The sequence below is a fragment of the Pholis gunnellus genome (genome assembly GCF_910591455.1).
Source record: "Pholis gunnellus genome assembly, chromosome: 9".
Lineage (NCBI taxonomy): Eukaryota > Metazoa > Chordata > Actinopteri > Perciformes > Pholidae > Pholis > Pholis gunnellus.
Genome location: NC_136535.1, coordinates 22,027,617 through 22,044,003, shown reverse-complemented (window position 1 = coordinate 22,044,003; position 16,387 = coordinate 22,027,617). Strand labels below are relative to the sequence as shown.

At 42.4% G+C, this 16,387-nt stretch overlaps 2 protein-coding genes across 2 annotated transcripts; both read right to left on the bottom strand.

Moving 5' to 3' along the window:
* Window positions 1-509: 509 nt before the first annotated feature.
* On the bottom strand, window positions 510-10,222 carry akt2 (v-akt murine thymoma viral oncogene homolog 2). The gene is made up of 14 exons (XM_079166811.1): window positions 9,875-10,222; window positions 8,092-8,266; window positions 7,685-7,816; window positions 7,463-7,574; window positions 6,324-6,477; window positions 5,620-5,751; window positions 5,332-5,397; window positions 5,180-5,248; window positions 4,696-4,818; window positions 4,455-4,583; window positions 3,795-4,009; window positions 2,836-2,923; window positions 2,651-2,753; window positions 510-2,528 (listed from the first exon to the last, which is right to left on the bottom strand). Exons 2-14 carry the CDS (start codon window positions 8,135-8,137, stop codon window positions 2,449-2,451), a joined length of 1,449 nt encoding a protein of 482 aa, XP_079022937.1. The 5' UTR covers window positions 8,138-8,266; window positions 9,875-10,222; the 3' UTR covers window positions 510-2,448.
* A 338-nt stretch (window positions 10,223-10,560) lies between these two features.
* dhx40 (DEAH (Asp-Glu-Ala-His) box polypeptide 40) lies at window positions 10,561-15,177 on the bottom strand. Its single transcript, XM_079166038.1, has 17 exons — window positions 14,830-15,177; window positions 14,598-14,743; window positions 14,400-14,519; window positions 14,018-14,254; window positions 13,785-13,851; window positions 13,582-13,713; window positions 13,377-13,476; window positions 13,191-13,277; window positions 12,881-13,063; window positions 12,715-12,795; window positions 12,475-12,632; window positions 12,099-12,213; window positions 11,893-12,001; window positions 11,508-11,602; window positions 11,329-11,398; window positions 10,978-11,206; window positions 10,561-10,771 (listed from the first exon to the last, which is right to left on the bottom strand). Exons 1-17 carry the CDS (start codon window positions 14,999-15,001, stop codon window positions 10,650-10,652), a joined length of 2,223 nt encoding a protein of 740 aa, XP_079022164.1. The 5' UTR covers window positions 15,002-15,177; the 3' UTR covers window positions 10,561-10,649.
* Between the last annotated feature and the right edge of the window lie 1,210 nt (window positions 15,178-16,387).

The following is a 16,387-nucleotide window of genomic DNA, read 5'->3' as shown; positions in this document are numbered from 1 at the left end:
CTCAAGACGTCTCACTGTCAGTCACTCACACAAACTTAACCAAAACAAATCAATGTGTGACATGAGGGGTATCCCAGAGAATGCTGATAGAGGTCTTTAAACCTTTAAACTTTAGCTCAAGTGCTCTGCAGAGAACGGTAGAAAACTATCAATTTCGTTATTATCTACTGTGTTCAAGCATCGTCTGGAAAATAGTTTTGTTTTTTCAAAAGGAGCACAACTTTAAAATGGGTTCTGCAAAATGTAGTCAAGTTCTAACTGCATAGGGACTATTTTCTCTCTAGTTTCAAAAAGAATGGATCAAATTATGTTCATTTCCCTTAACAATACTTTCCTTATATATGCTCTGCAAATTATGAACAAAGTATTCAGTTCAGCCTCAGGGACGTGATAATGCAAACCAAAAATGAGCGGCCCATTCAGAATCAAATTACAGAGTTAGCATCTAAGCTAAGTAAGCATTCATCCAATGGAAACCCCTTGAAATGAAGAACGTAATCAAAAAGAAAGCCGTTTAAAAATGTTTAATATAGAATTTTTTATAGAACGTATACGTAGACAAGACAATGTGTCTTTCAAAATTTGAGAAGTAGATGGACAAAAAAAAAAAAGGATAAAATTCAACAAACAAAAACAAAACAATGACAAACAAATATCTGGATGTTCCTTTAGTGAAGCTCAAAGAGCAACCAAACATCTCTTCCAGCAACATGGAACAGAAAACGCTTGCGTCAATATGAGCACTTATCTGTGGTGGGATGTGCCGTCATGACTCACAGTGTGCAGATTTTCATTTCAACTCAATGCATCTTGCTGATGTTTTGATTTGTTCCCCCTGTCTGCAGGTTGAAGGTTGGTCGACCAGCTCATGCAGCATTTAATTGGATTGTAAACCTGCAGATTGTTGCTCCAGACATACAGCGACGCAGATTTAAGTGACTCAACAAAACAGCATTACAGAAAACACAAAAACAAAAAGAAGGTCCTAAACATCAGATGTGGAATCATTTGAAGTGTTAAACGTCCACCAAGTCAGTCAATTTTTGGCCTCATTATAAAGACTTAACAAACGATTGAACTCTCATTCTTTAAATACGGGAACATAAAAAAAAAAAAATCTTTAAAACATACACTGATAGATAGAAAGTGAACAAAAGATTGGTGCCTAACCCTTCAGCTAAAGAGTGAGAGTTACTGGATGGAGGACAGCGATTGGCTGTGTGTGCATCTACATTGGTCTGTGGTGAAGCGTCTCTATTCTCCTTCTTTTCTTTCTCTCTTTAACACATAGGGACTGGCCTCCATGAAAACCTGCTCTTACTCCTCCAACCAGCAGCCAGTTGGTCAGTAAGTCAGTCTGGACTCTGCTGCATCCCTTTAAATGAATGAACGCAGCTTTTAAAGCTAAGGTTAGCCATGCAAGAGATCACAGTTTCTATTCCTGACGGAGTTGATTTAGCGCCAACTGGTCACGGCGATCATAAATTACATGCTTGTTCCCTTTAAAAAATAAAATAAAAAGGCCATCGAGTGTGTTGTGTAGTGTCCTCTCGTTGATATTCCAGCAATAGTTCAGAGTTTAAAAACATGCATGAAAACTGACACAAATGGATGGTTGGGAATCAAAATGGTTGTTCATACATCCTCCTGCACTCATATGCGCGCACACACACGTACATTCACAAATCGATTCGCTCTCACACACACACAAACACACACACACACACACACACACGTGCAGTGCAAACACAGAAATGGCAACCCTCCCCCTCCCCCCTACTGTAGGAACAGTCCCACACTTGATTTGTAACAGCAAGTTCCAGAAAGAGCACTTGTTAAAACAAAAATCACAAGAAATGCAGAAATATGGCTTGACCTTTAAAACCGTAACAATCGATGTAACAATCTTGTCTTTTTCCCCCAAATCTTTTCTTTCTTCCTAATTTTGATTATGCTTTTTAAAAATTCTATCAAGTACGTTTGCGTGTATATATATATATATGCAGTCTATGCATGGGTTGGCCTGTGTGTGTGTAGCATGGGTGCAGCTGGTAAAGAGGTGGTACTTGCTGGCATAACCTGGTTTTCAAAGGGTCAAGGCTTTGATGTTGTACCCCAGTGTAGTGCAGCAGAGGTCCTGCAGGGAAGCCTGAAGCCAACCCTGAGAGGACGCACAGAGACAAAGCTGCCAGTCAATCCACACAAACCTGCTGAGGTCAGTCACTCGCGGCCCCGTGTGTTCATTTCATACTCAATGATCCCCGTCTTGTCTGAATAGCCAGGATATGTGTGTGAGTGTGTGTGAGTGTGTGTGTACGTGCGTTAAAGACTGAATGAAAATGTGTCTTGTGCCAGTTTTTGTTTGTGTCATTCCCCAGCAGTGCAAGTGTGTGTATGTGGGATTGTGATCGTGTGTTAGCCTGCCTGCTTGTTCAACAGTCTCAGTGATCATTCCCGTATGCTGGCAGAGTAGGAGAACTGAGGGAAGTGCGTGCGCTGATCTGAATCTTCTGCATCTAAACTGTCATCTGGAGTAAAGGGAGGGAGAAGAAAAAAAAACAACACATCCACCAGTTCAGACATGAATGTGTAAAAAACGCTTGTAAATCCAAACTTAAAGCACAATGACGGCAGTAGTTGATATACTTACACTTGTCGGGGGGAGTTATTGTTATGGTTTGTGCTGTGAACTCATCATCGAAGTAACGCGTGTCCGTCTCTGATGTTACCTGCGGCTTGAAGGGTGGAATAAGCTGAGGGGAAGAAAGATATTAAGTCATTTTACATTCTGAAAATATCATTTTAAAAACGTCATTTCTTTTCCCAGTACCTCACCTTTTTTTCAAGAACATCCTGCCAGTTGATGGAGGTGAAGAACTTGTGGCTCATCACTTCTTTGGCATCGTCTGGTCCGCCTCCAAGCCTGCAAACAAAACAAAAACACCACCGTCGTCATCACCACCCACTCACCAGCTACCTTTTCTTTAGACGCATCATTGTGCAAACACCGTCATTAGAAATGTTCAACAAGCGCTCAAGAACGTGTTGTTCCCGTCTGACTCGTATTTACCAATTCACAGACAAATTTAGTCCTCATTTCCTTACTGCTGACAGGTGCGTGTTTTGGTAACCCGGGCGGTGCTCGGTGAACTAATATTAGCACCGCTTGACTGTTCCCAGAAACACTGGGGGTCGACCACAACAACAATCAATTATGTCCTTGTTTATGGCCAATACCCGGTACCAAAGCGAATCACAAAGGAACAACGGCTTAATAATGGGGTTACTTATTCTATAGCTGAATGAGTGGTGCCCCCGAGCACAGCGGAAGATTCAGAAAACTAATCAAGCGCTGCAGACACGGTGCAAAGTCTGTGCTGCTGCATCTTCAGGAGCCTGTTATTCGGCTGAACGGCCACGTTTTCACAGTGAAAGCGTTTATTTGATCTTAAATTAATTGTTTAATATTAAAACATTGTACCACAATTTCAGAATTGTTTTTTTGAGTTTTTGGATCACTTCATATTTTATTCCTTGAGCCTTGATATTTTAGTTCTTGAGCCCAAAATGTGTTTTGTGAGGTCACAGTAACCCTGACCGTTAACCTCTTAAGTCTAATCAGTTGGTCCTTGAGTCGTGGACGTTTGTGCCAAACTTGAGGAAATCCCCCGGAGGAGGTCCTGAGATATCAGGACGGTAAGGAAGGACGAACCGGCCGAAAACATAACGCATCTGGTCACGGCTGTCGCTGGCGAGGGAGCATAAAAAACGAACAGCTACAAAAGCACGAATACCTTTGTTTGGGATCCTTTTTGAGCAGGCCGGCCAGCAGGGCCTTGGCTTCAGGAGCCAGGTTCTTGGGGAAGCGGATCTCCTCCATGAGAATAAGCTCAAAGAGACGCTCGTGGTCCTGGTTGTAGAAGGGCAACCGGCCGCACATCATCTCATACATGACCACGCCCAGCCCCCACCAGTCCACCGCTCGCCCGTAGTCATTGTCTTCTAGCACCTGACCGGGTGGGAATGAAAAGAGTTGAGCGAGAGATAAAACAAGAGGAATATCAGTGCAGGAATATCAATTACATTTTGATATTACATAAAAGTCCTTGTTTTGCCCACACTGACTGTCACATAAAAGCAAAAAGCCCCAAAATAATAAGAAATAAACAAGTCTCAAGGTGCCACTTACAGATAAAAAATGATTAAATTTAACTGAATCATTGTGTTGTTTTTTTTACTGTCAGCCAACTCATTTGGCAGCAGTTCAGAGCAGATGATGTCCTTATTATACGCATACATTTCTGCTACAGGACATTTAGGTTATGAACTAAATTTGAGAGCGCCTTCCCATCCCAGTTACCCGTTGATTGTCAATGTTCAATAGGTCAACACTCACGCCATAACACGATATACCAAGATATTGATGTCAGAGTTCAAAGGCATCGTGGAGTTACCTCTGGTGCCAGGTACTCTGGAGTTCCACAGAAGGTTTTCATGGTGGCCCCGTCTGTGATCCCCTCTTTACACAGCCCGAAGTCTGTTATCTTTATGTGTCCGTCCTTGTCTAACATGAGGTTCTCCAGCTGTGCAGGAAAAGACACAAGTTAGTTCTAGAATGTACGACAATCTGGGGTCAAAGCATGTCAAGGAATATATAAAATAATACTACGCTGTTAGAGCGAGCAGCCGCCTTACCTTTAAATCCCTGTAAACCACGTTGCGTGAGTGTAGGTACTCCAGTGCCGACACTATTTCTGCACCGTAGAACCGTGCTCTGTCTTCTGAGAACACTCTGTCCCGCGATAAGTGAAAGAAGAGCTGAGAGGGAGTAAAAAGAAGAGGAGACTCAGGAATAAAGGACAGTACACGATCATCAGATAGATTTAATAGTAGTTTAGCTTTTCATATTATGAGAGCGGGGTCTTGGTCCAGTTGTTTGGTCCCCTCCAAGGTTTGATTGACAGCTTTCACACCTGCCCGAATGATTCACACTAACCAGACAAATGCACGAGGGTCTATTTTAACCGGAGCAAACATGTAACACCGTCCTTAAACTGATGCATCACGAGGTGTAGGGTTTCTTTTCTACACCCCTGCCGCTACAATTAGCCATCTTCCAAAAAGGTCTCCCAGGTACAGCCACACAATTGTAGACCACATGAGAAACAGGAAAACTTACTTCTCCTCCGTTTGCATACTCCATCACAAAGCATAGGCGGTCATGCGTTTGAAATGCATATTTTAGTGTCTGTAGAGGAGGAAAACAGATATTAGCGTCTGCATTTTACTGATTCAATGGTCCCTTCATTTAGGAAAGCAACAGTAACTCACCGTTAGAAAGGGATGTCGCGTATTTTGGAGAACTCTGCTTTCTGTAACCGTGTGTGCCACCTCGTCCTAGAGGAACACACACACACACACACACACACACACACACACACACACACACACACACACACACACACACACACACACACACACACACACACACACACACACACACACACACACACACACACACACGGTATATACAATTAGAGCAAAACCACACAACATATAATAATACTGTTCCAAAACAATTTAGAGTCAAGATGTTACTGTGATGGGAGTAACACTAACTTTAGCAATGATGACTTCCTTGCGGAGGATCTTCATGGCGTAGTACATCCCTGTGGCCTTCTCCTTCACCAGGATCACTTTACCAAATGTCCCTTTGCCCAGCAGCTTCAGGTAGTCAAAATCACTCATGGTCTAAATTAAAAAGATAAGCCGTGACAAGGATGCATGAACGTCACATCTGTGGGTCTTGATGGGACTTACTGGGTTAGAGGTTTCCCCACATATTCCTATTCCTGTCCCTCTTAGCTATAACTATCAAATAAAGGCATCAAATGCCCAAATAATCTTTAATAAAGACATTTGCATGCCTATAGCGACACAATTTGAATAATATTACGGACAATATGAAGCAGGAAATTATTTAAACAGAGATAGGTCCATAAAAGTACATTGTTTTTTTTTTACAATAATCAAAACTACTTTGAAGAACCACAAACCAGTAAACGACCATCAGTCAGCATAAACGTATGCAGAGATGCAGTATGTTTAACGGTTATACATACTGCATGACAAAGCCAGCAGACAAAAAAACAAACTAAGTCCCTAAAGAGAATCAGCAATAGACAAAATATATACACACAAATGTTGCCCTAAGCTTTGAGAAAGAGGCTTAAAGTTTAAACAACTTGCTCAATAAAGATGGGCTTAGCTGGACAAACACAGCAAACACGCAGCTGCCAGGCACCGCTTGTGCAAATACTGACCACTTTTGTGCGGGATTTGGACACAGCGATCTCCATCTCCTCTGTGCCGCTGATGTCACTTGGTGAGCCAAATTTAATCTCCATGGGCTCCTCATCATGCTGCTGACTCTTCAGGCTGTTTGCCACCGCCTGGATCGATCGCATCCACTCCTCCCTGACCCCGGAAGAAAGCACACGTTACCGTTATCAAATCTAGAGATTTCCACATTACTCTGAATCCATTCTATAAACATTTGAACTGGTCGAGGTTTTTGCCTTAGGGTACAAGTTGTACTCTTTCAAGCATGATAGTGTTTCCTTCTCTTGCAAACTAAAATGGATTTCCTTTAGTGAACAATGGTCCATTAAAGGCCCTCGATGTTGCTCCTGGTGTCTTTCTGTCCTATATGTCCCATATACAATACATGTTGAGATTATCTCATGTAAAACTCATTTCCAAACACATTTATTCCCTCAAGACACTGTAAACACTTTAGTCATATCCTGTCTAATCTACAATAGAGACAGAAGGCTAGGACTCTATACTATGCGCACACTAATCTGGCTGACTCTAAACATGCATTTATTGTATTTTCATCTATTTTTGCCTTCTGGTCACACTAAACCAGTGTTCTGCAAGCCCTCAAATCCTTTCCAAAGTGGACACATACGAGTTCAACCTTTAACTGTTATTTTTAACCCGTATTTATGTTTGTGCTGTGTTCAAACACGAATTACGTGACACATGATTTGATTGACATTTCAATGCAACGGTGCCGCAAAAAGAACGCTTTGCGTTGGTAAAACAAAAAGCAAGTAAGTAAGATCAACTAAATAGGAAGTTTGGCTTTTCTGAAACACCATTCTGTAAATGATAATGAGAGCAGGAGGCACCTGAACAAAATGTACTAGTCTGGGACTCAGCAGAGTAATGAGTTCGTCTGTCCCTCTCCTGAACAGATTTGTTGTTAAATTTGAGGAGGAAGAAGAGATTTTACTATAACCATATTGTTCTGGTGTTTCAGTGTCGACAGACTTTCCTTGATGATGTCCGTTTGTCAGATGCACTGGCCTAAAGCACGCTACAGGCGGCACTTACAATTTCACAGCCAAAGAGGTAATATGTAATATAATAAAAACCCTTGGAATGAATGTTTTACCTCTCCTCGTTGCTGTCTACATGGAAGGTGCGCTCAATAACAGAGGTCCACTGCAGGCAACGAATAACAAATGTGTTGGGCCTTGGGCGCTCTGTCTTCATGAGCTGGCATTCTATAAGGCAGAGAAACATTACTGACAGACTGAAGGCACCAACAACAAAACATTAAAAAAAGAAGTTGAATCTGGCACATACTACTGCCAGCCCGTTGGGGGAAACTGACCTGCGACAGAGAAGTTGTTGAGCGGTGGGAGGCTGTGGTCACTGGACACCTCGGGCTTCTCTTTGTAGCCGATGAAGGAGCCGTCGCTCTTCAAGATGAAGTAGCGAGGCCGCCATGTTTTAATGTATTCACCTGGAAAGCAGACAGGTGAGGAACTGTGAGCCAACTGAGTTTTAATGTTGTTGTTCTTGCTTGTGTGTTTGGCTTTAATATGGATACTCTGTGTCACACTACTATAATAACTGGAATCCATTGTAAGTGACTGAACTAAGCCGAGCACAGCTGTTGACAGACACCTTACAAGCCTAGACGCGGAGTATTTAATACTCAGAATTTAGATTTTAACATGGACTATCATATTAATGTAGACCCCGATGATTGACGTTGAACACAGGAGGCCCCCTTACCTCTCTTGTGGAGCCATCCCTCTCTCACAACACTGACTTCATTCATGCTGGGGCAGAGGACTGTCTGGGTCGGGAAGGGGCTGCAGACAAGCTGGAGGAAATTGTGCAAACTGTTCCTATTGGTCAAGTGCCTGACAGTGGCTCAGACAAAAACAAAAACTGTATCCTGTAATACCTGAAGGAAAGAACAGAAAGAAATACTGTTAATGCAGAACACACAGCAAGTGTCAAACTGTCCATAAAATGCTAATTGTAGCGTTAACACGTACAGCTCAAGGAGACCATCAACGTTCATTCGTATAAACAACCGGTTTTTAGAAGAAAAACATAATAAAAGTCACAGGATGTCAGTTGGATATTTAAGATGAGAGCATTGTTAGTCTTTGGTAAATATGTAAAACCTCTGCTGACTTGTAACAGTGTGGCTTCAGACAATTTAAAATACATTTCCTCAAAATCATACTTTTACATCTTGAAAAATAAAGTGAAATGTGGCCTACAAAAAACTACAGCCAGGAAGGTGGAGATGAACATGAAGTAAAAACAAAGTTCTCAAAACAAAGGAAACTTTCTGTGAATTGCTCTAGATGTCTATCTGAGTGTTGTCACCACACTGCGCTTGAATACATTCCTCACCTTCTCTGGCACTCTGTTGCCTTGAAACACAACAACTCCACAACAAAGAAATCTGCACGTCAGCTCACCGCCTTGTATCATGATCATCACTTATGACAGAGACATCCAAAAAGGGGACTAGCATAATGACTATCACACCTCCATCATCTCTCCCATGACATACAACAGCGTCATAATACATATTAATGGTAGATATTGTTACTCTGGTGATGCCACGTAGAGAAATCAAATATGCCAGTGATCCAACAATTAGCAGCTCTGTGTTGTTAAATTGTAATAGTCACTCAAAGCGCTTGCTGGATGTTTGTAGAGAGGCCCTCTGGTGATCCAGGGTCAGCCCTGAATCAACAGATATTATGTTAGAATTTTAACCAGAATTTCACAGTATTTCAGTGAAAGCGATGGGGTGGAATAGTACAGTGCATACAGTGGCCAGAACAGAAGGACTGTTTGAACTGCTTTGTTTACAAAGATAAAAACACAGATAAGGATTCCCACGACTTCAGACTTTGTTGTGGTCAGCAGATGTGCAGCCACTAGCTTTACACCGTAGCTACCAATACGAATATCAGGAGTAATACTGACTGCTTTTTTACCAGATAATAATAATGAAGCACAACAGCCTTTCTGCACTTTGCACCGATTAAAAGTGTAATGCTCTTACAAAGAGGGAATCTACAACAACATCTAGTCAAGCGTTACGGTTACCACTTGAGGAAATAACACAGGAGTCCATAAATACACAACATAGCTTCCCAGTTAACATTAGATTAGTACAGTTAATCAATGTCTAAAAGAAAAACTGTAACATTACCCAGCACAGCCACAAGCTGTCCAGCGTAAACAACGTTTAACCGTTACATATCCTCTTCCTTTCGGTGTAACGTTACAGAGCCAACTGACGCAAAGTCAACAAACGTTCACGTTACCTTCAGAGTACACGCACAGGCCGTTAGCTTCTCCGTAAACGAGTTGCTACAACACTTCAACTACGACGGACAGCAGTGAGGACACTGACCACACGACCGCGTTACGACCAAACAAGGCAGCTAGCTAAAATAGCTTCGAAGCTAACGGATAGCTAGCTAGCATGTCAGTTAGCCATTTGCGCCCCGTTCTCCCCCTCGTTACCCCCGGCTTTTCTTACCTCGACTTCAGCGACAAAAAAAACAGGATTCCCCAGCTGGTGTTTTTCTTGGGAAAAGGCTCGGACGTACGCAGCACAATTCTCCCCTCCAGTTATATATATATATATATATATCTTGACGCTTGTGTGTATTGAACTCTGTCAATGATCACACAGCTTAGCGGTTGTTTTCTTCTCTCACAACAACAGCAGCGTGCTCGGTCTGTTGCTGCTGCAGTGAAGCGTACTGCGAGCCAGCGAAGAGAATACAAGTCCAGCGAGTTCCGTTATTTCGATATACAAGTGCGGATACCTTCCAAAAATCCTCGCCTCTTTATATGGGTTTTACTGCGTTTAGTCGCCTGCTTTAGCGTGGAAGCCCCTCCGTCCCAGCCAGACAGTACAGCAGCCCCGCAGACGCACACGAGCGGAAGTGACGTAAGAGGCCAGAGAGGGTCCACTGCACCTGAACAGTCGACGTGAAAGTACATCCTGTACTAAGCTGTAACCTTAACCTCACCCCGACTGCATGGAGCCGGTTTACAGACAGGCAGTGCAACAAAAATAAAAATGAAATGTCCCTGTATTTGTTAAAAAACAAAGCACACATTTTCTTGTCAAAAGACCCGTGGATCTAACTACTACTACACTGTTGTGTGTAAAGTAGGGGATTAAAAAGAGCAAGACAATGACATTTTCATTATAAATGTAACAAATATTTATTGTTCGGAAATCCAAATGCTCCTTATGTGATACGTTTGCGTGGCCCATGTCCCTCAAAAGCAAGCGCTCTCTGTCAAAGAGCTTTATTCTGCTGTCTTTGTTGCTTTCGTTGCAGGTAGCGAGCACGAGCGTCGCCGACGGTAGTCTCGTTGTTACGCTTCTCCAGCTTCTTCACGACGTCCTCAGTAGAAACCTCTGAAAAAAAAGAATATTAGTTTGTTATACATTACTTCATTCACTCTATCACAATTAAGATCTTCATGCCCAAATGGCCTTTTAATCCACACTGTCTCTTACGTTTGATCATTTCATACATGGTCATAGCAGGGACTATTAACATTAACCATTGAGCTGAATAACATTACAATTTAAAAAATATAAATCTAATAAACTCTGAAAACCTGGTTGTCTTTTGGCTGCTTCCCTGGTCTCCCATTTCACCATCTCCTCATCCGTCACTTCTTCTCTTGCCACGCTGCTCAGCTCATAGACGTCCACCTCGTGTAGTTTGGGCAGTAAGTCCTTCACCCACTCGTATCGAATAGGACACGCGGTCCTGACGTACACCCGTGAGGTCACCATCACATCGTGGAAGATGATCCAGTTCAGCTCAGCCTCCTGGTCAAACAGCTTGGGGCAACACGGGATTGTGATCAAAAGGAAGAAGCAGCAGCATGAAAGTTTTGGTTCCAAACATAGTGTTTTCTGAAAACTGTGTTTTATTATTAAATACTTTTTGAGGATGCATTTACCGATGAGGATGGATGAATGTGAACCATGGATCCATGGCCATCCATTGTGCAAAACACCTTTCCAATAGACCTATGTGAAAATAACTGAACAATCATTCACATGCATCACTAAGAGCGAGAACAAAAGAATCCCAAAAGAGAGTTAAATATGAATAATTTTAAATGGACTTTGGTGATACCTTCTGGCAACATTGGTGAAGTATCCCGTGCACAGACATCGTCTGAAGAGTTCACTCTTATTGCCATCAAATGTGTCGACAGGGAAATCTCTCTTCTGAAAGGAAAGAGGGTCTTATTCAGATGAATGATCACACCAGTGTGTTAGCAAACAAAATCATAAATTAATAAATGACAGAGTCTGACAATAATCTGCAAAAAGGTCCTTTACAGTTATTCAAGTCCAACAGTATTGTGGGGAGCAAACATGAACTAATAATGAAGAGGCAGAATTGTGCATTTTTACAGTTGTAATGTTTACAGCCATATGAGGTTGTCAACAGGGCATGGACACACAACACACTTTAGTCAGTGATGTGAAAATGAGTAATGCGTAAACTGCTGAACCTGTTGGAGGCGGAGGAGGATCTCTCGCAACTGAGTCTCCACACTAAAGGCCGACTTCAGCGCCCTCCAGTGGATCCAATGATCTTTACACCACGCTGAGGGTCTGTCGCTGCAGGAAGCAAGAGAAAGAATCTCACTTATAACAGTTGTGATGATTAATTACCTAGAAATAATATGGATGCATCTAGCAGCATTAATCAGTGCACCTGGATTTACACGACTGAAACACACTGAGGAGAGTGGCGAAGTCGTTCATACTGCCGCTCTTGGCAGCCAGCGCTCTGTGCTGTTTATCCGCTTCTTTCTGCTTCTCAGGGTGGCCTGCAGGAAGAGATCAGTCTTCACACTACACTTCTCTGCATGTGTCATTTCCTGACACACTAAACAATCAAACCGACATGTCGGTAAATAAAACAGAACGTCATTGGCTCTCTAAAACTAAACATTTCCCTTAATATAACCTAAATACTATAGACAACAAAAGGGTTTCCTATTTTTTTGTAAGCTGAATGTTTTTTTTCTCCCTCATAGTTTTGTTAATTGAACACGTGATTCGTTCTGCTTTTAAGCCAACTTGCTGACCTGGCCGGATGAAAATGTTCTCTACAGACAGCATGGCGGCTACAGGGAGCAGCAGGTCCTCACAGCCGAGCGAGGCGGCTTTGAGCACGGCCCGGGTGAGGCCTGGGTGCAGCGGGAACTCCACCATCAGCTCCCCCAGCTGGGTCACTCTTCCTCTCCTACAGACGACACACAGAGAAGTACTTAAACCCACTACTGCTGTGCTTTGAAGTCCACAGGTCAACATGTACCATTTCTCACCTGTCGATGGCATCAAATTGGTAGAGCTGTTTTAAAGCCTCAAGAATAAACCTTTCCTCTGGACAGTCCAGATAAGGAAACCTTAAAAGAAACAAACTCTTTATTAACGAAGGTAAAAAAAAGATAAATAAGATGAGCGATAAGAAAGCGACCGGTATCAGTGTACCTAATGACATCATGAACGCCCAGGCACTTGAGTGTGAGTACCACTGCAGTCAGACTTGTCCTCTGGATTTCTGGAACGGTATATTCCGGCATGCTCTTCTCCCAGAATTCCTTGTTGTAGATTCGAAAGCATTTCCCAGCTGAGGTTCTTCCAGCTCGGCCTGCTCTCTGCTCAGCCTCGCTCCTAATCACAAAGAAATCAAGTCCAAATCTCTATTCCCAAGCGGTCTTAAATGGCATGGTAGTTAGCAGGAAGACAAACTTTAACAAAAGTAAGTTTGAAATAACATGTTATTTCTTCAAAAACTCACTTTGAAATCGGCACCACCTCCAAGACATCCATGCCCACTCTTGAGTTGTGGTTGAGTTGCTTCACAAACCCGCTGTCTATGATGTACCTTTATGAGAAATAAAATGCTTTATGTTAACTATTTGAATAACAAGTCATTGTTGTCATGCAGCCTAGTGGACAGCCAATAACCACAGGCCTCACTCACTTTATGCCATTGATGGTGAGAGATGTTGCAGCAATGTTAGTGGCCACGACACACTTCCTTATTCCTGAAGGTGGGGGCTGAAAGATCTGCCTCTGTTGATCTACGACAAGACAGACAAGATGTTTTCATATTGACTTAATCTGGAAGAAACTACAACTTAAATCTACCTATCGATGAATAGATGACAGCTGTTGTATGTATTTACCAGTGGGCATGGAACCATAAAGGGGCAGAATGAGGAGGCCCTCCACGGTTTGGTCCTCCACATCATAGCGGTAGTCTACAGACTCAGCTTTTTCATACAACAAGTCACATGCCCGCTCAATCTCTGCCTGACCTGTTGGACATGGAGGATTAACGTGACAGATTTTGTGAGGGTTGACACATACTGTGAGCGCGACAACTTACCTGTCAAAAACACCAGAATGTCCCCAGCCATTTCACTGGTGTGCACATCAAGGGCCACTTTGACCACCTGGGAAGCAAAACATGCAAATAAAATGATTAAGAACAAAATGCATTAAGCTATAAACACGTATCTAACTTGAGTAATGATTGTTAAGTTGTGAAACCAAATGTTTCTTGTCATGCAAGAATCTTAATAAATAAAAACACCCGACTGAAAAGCTGAATCTCAGTACCTCTTTTATATAACCAGTGCTCTCTATGTCTTTAGGTCCGACAGCAAAACCAAATGTGCTGGTGACAGGAAAAACCCTCCCAGGAATAGTAAAGACGGGGCAGTCACTGAGAAAGGCTGAAAGTTTGTCGGTTTCCAAGGTGGCGGACATGACCACCACCTTCAGAGGGAAAGATCTGCCTTTGGCGGCCTTCGCAGAGTTGGAGAACATTTTCTTCAGCAGACCCAGGAGAATATCCTGCAAAAAAAAACACACTAAATCAATATATGCATTGAGAGGATGACAGAGAGAAATACATTTTGCATGCTGACGAGGTGTATGCATGCAAGAGTAAAGTGCAAGAAATGGTAAATGTTAATATTGTGTCGTCATATTGACTCACCGTGTTGAGGCTCCGTTCGTGGACTTCATCCAGGATTACAACGCTGTACTGAGAGAGTACAGGATCTGCTAGGATCTCTCTGAGCAAACAGCCGTCGGTCATGTACTTCACCACCGTGCTCTGGCACAGACACAACTCCACGTTAACAGATATTCACACATTATTTTTGCAAGGGATGAGTCATCTTTTGTCTCTCACCTGTGATGTGCAGTCATCGAAGCGTACTTGGTAGCCAACCTCTCTACCCAGAGTGCACTGCATCTCCTGGGCCACCCTCTGGGCCACCGTGATGGCAGCCACCCGGCGGGGCTGAGTGATGCCAATTTTGCCATCTCTACAAAAACCTACACAACAATAAGAGGACGTGATGTGTGTAGTTAATGTTTAACGTTAACTATCATACATATAATACAGCTAAACCACAGCTCACCTGCTTGATGAAGGTACTTTGGAAGTTGTGTGGTTTTCCCGCTGCCAGTCTCACCGGTGACAACCAGAAACGTGCTGACTTTGACAGCCTGAGTCAGTGTGTCTTTGTGCTGATAGATGGGCAGCCGTTTTGACTCATTGTCTTTCGAGTCCAGCCTCGTCGATTTGGACATAACTGACAACTAGTAACGTTAGCTTAACCAGCAGATACGTGTGAGGAGCTAACAGACGAAATAAGTACTGACGTTAATCATGCGGAACACGATTTAGTTTTTTTTACCCACAAACTATACTAAAAGTTAAAAATAGCGACTTCTTTCACAATTATTTCGTTCGTTTCGAAGACGACACGCTCGCTCAATGACTTCCGCAAACTAACCCATTCGGCGTTTCTATTGGTCGAGTGGTGGGCACATGACCGGAACACCTCCACCACAATAAAAGTCCGCCAGGACTTTTTTTTTTAATTAAGCTTTATTTACAAAGATATGCCATCACCTAGTAATTCAACTGAAGATAGTATATGTATAGTATGATGACTTAATAGTCATTAAGTCAATTTGTTCATAACTCTCTGTATCTATAAAACAAAAAGAAATCGAAATAATGAGTAAAAAAAGCAAAGTTTAAGACCAGTCATTTAATATTTGTGACATGTTCCCAAAGTGATCTGAAAATGTATTTATGTCTTATAAATGGTCTTCATGTCGAGCCCATAGGGTACATACAATCTTCCACAACCCACACAGTGATGAAAAAAAAGGATATTTACTAAAACATTTTTAATTAATGCAAGCCTTTCCCACTACATACATCGAATAAGGTCATTAAAGTAAGGTATAGATTTATTTTCATCACAAACAGATCTTGACTGAACCGTTCACAATTGGGTTTCCAAGCATGACTTGAAACTGCAGTCCTTTTTGTGATTATTTACAGTAGATACAGAAGAGGTCCACCAGAAACTACACTGTAAAGACTCTCCTGTCCTGGCCCCGGTGGGATTTGCCTTAATTTACGCCTCCCTGAAAGACATGGCAAAACTGAGACAATCGCTCACAGTGTTACACACAAGTATGCGTGAATCAATAACCCAAAATGAATTCATTAGACTTCATAAAGGGTCAGTAGGCTGCAGCTCCACTTACCATTACTGCAGGACTGTAGGCAATCTGGTCCTTTACAGATCTCTACATCACAGTGGAAATATACCTGTAGGAGAACATCCCATTAAAAGAAATCCCTAAAGGCTAATTAATAGCAGTGAAATTCATATAACGTTTATTTTTTTGTTTTACTTTGTCGTACCAGGTTGTCAACTGTTGGGGGCTTCACAAATGAGAACATCTTGACCACAAACCACTTATGAAGAGAGGGATATTTCAGCTCTGTGGGGACAACTGGCAACACAACAGTTCTGTGGCTATCGCTACTGAAAGGACATCTGGGTTGGATACAAAGATGAGCTTTGGTTGATTGAAGTACGGTCACGAATGTTAAATGGCCTTTTGGATATAAATGGTCAAATACAGTCGGTTTATTTCACGCAAATTCACCCT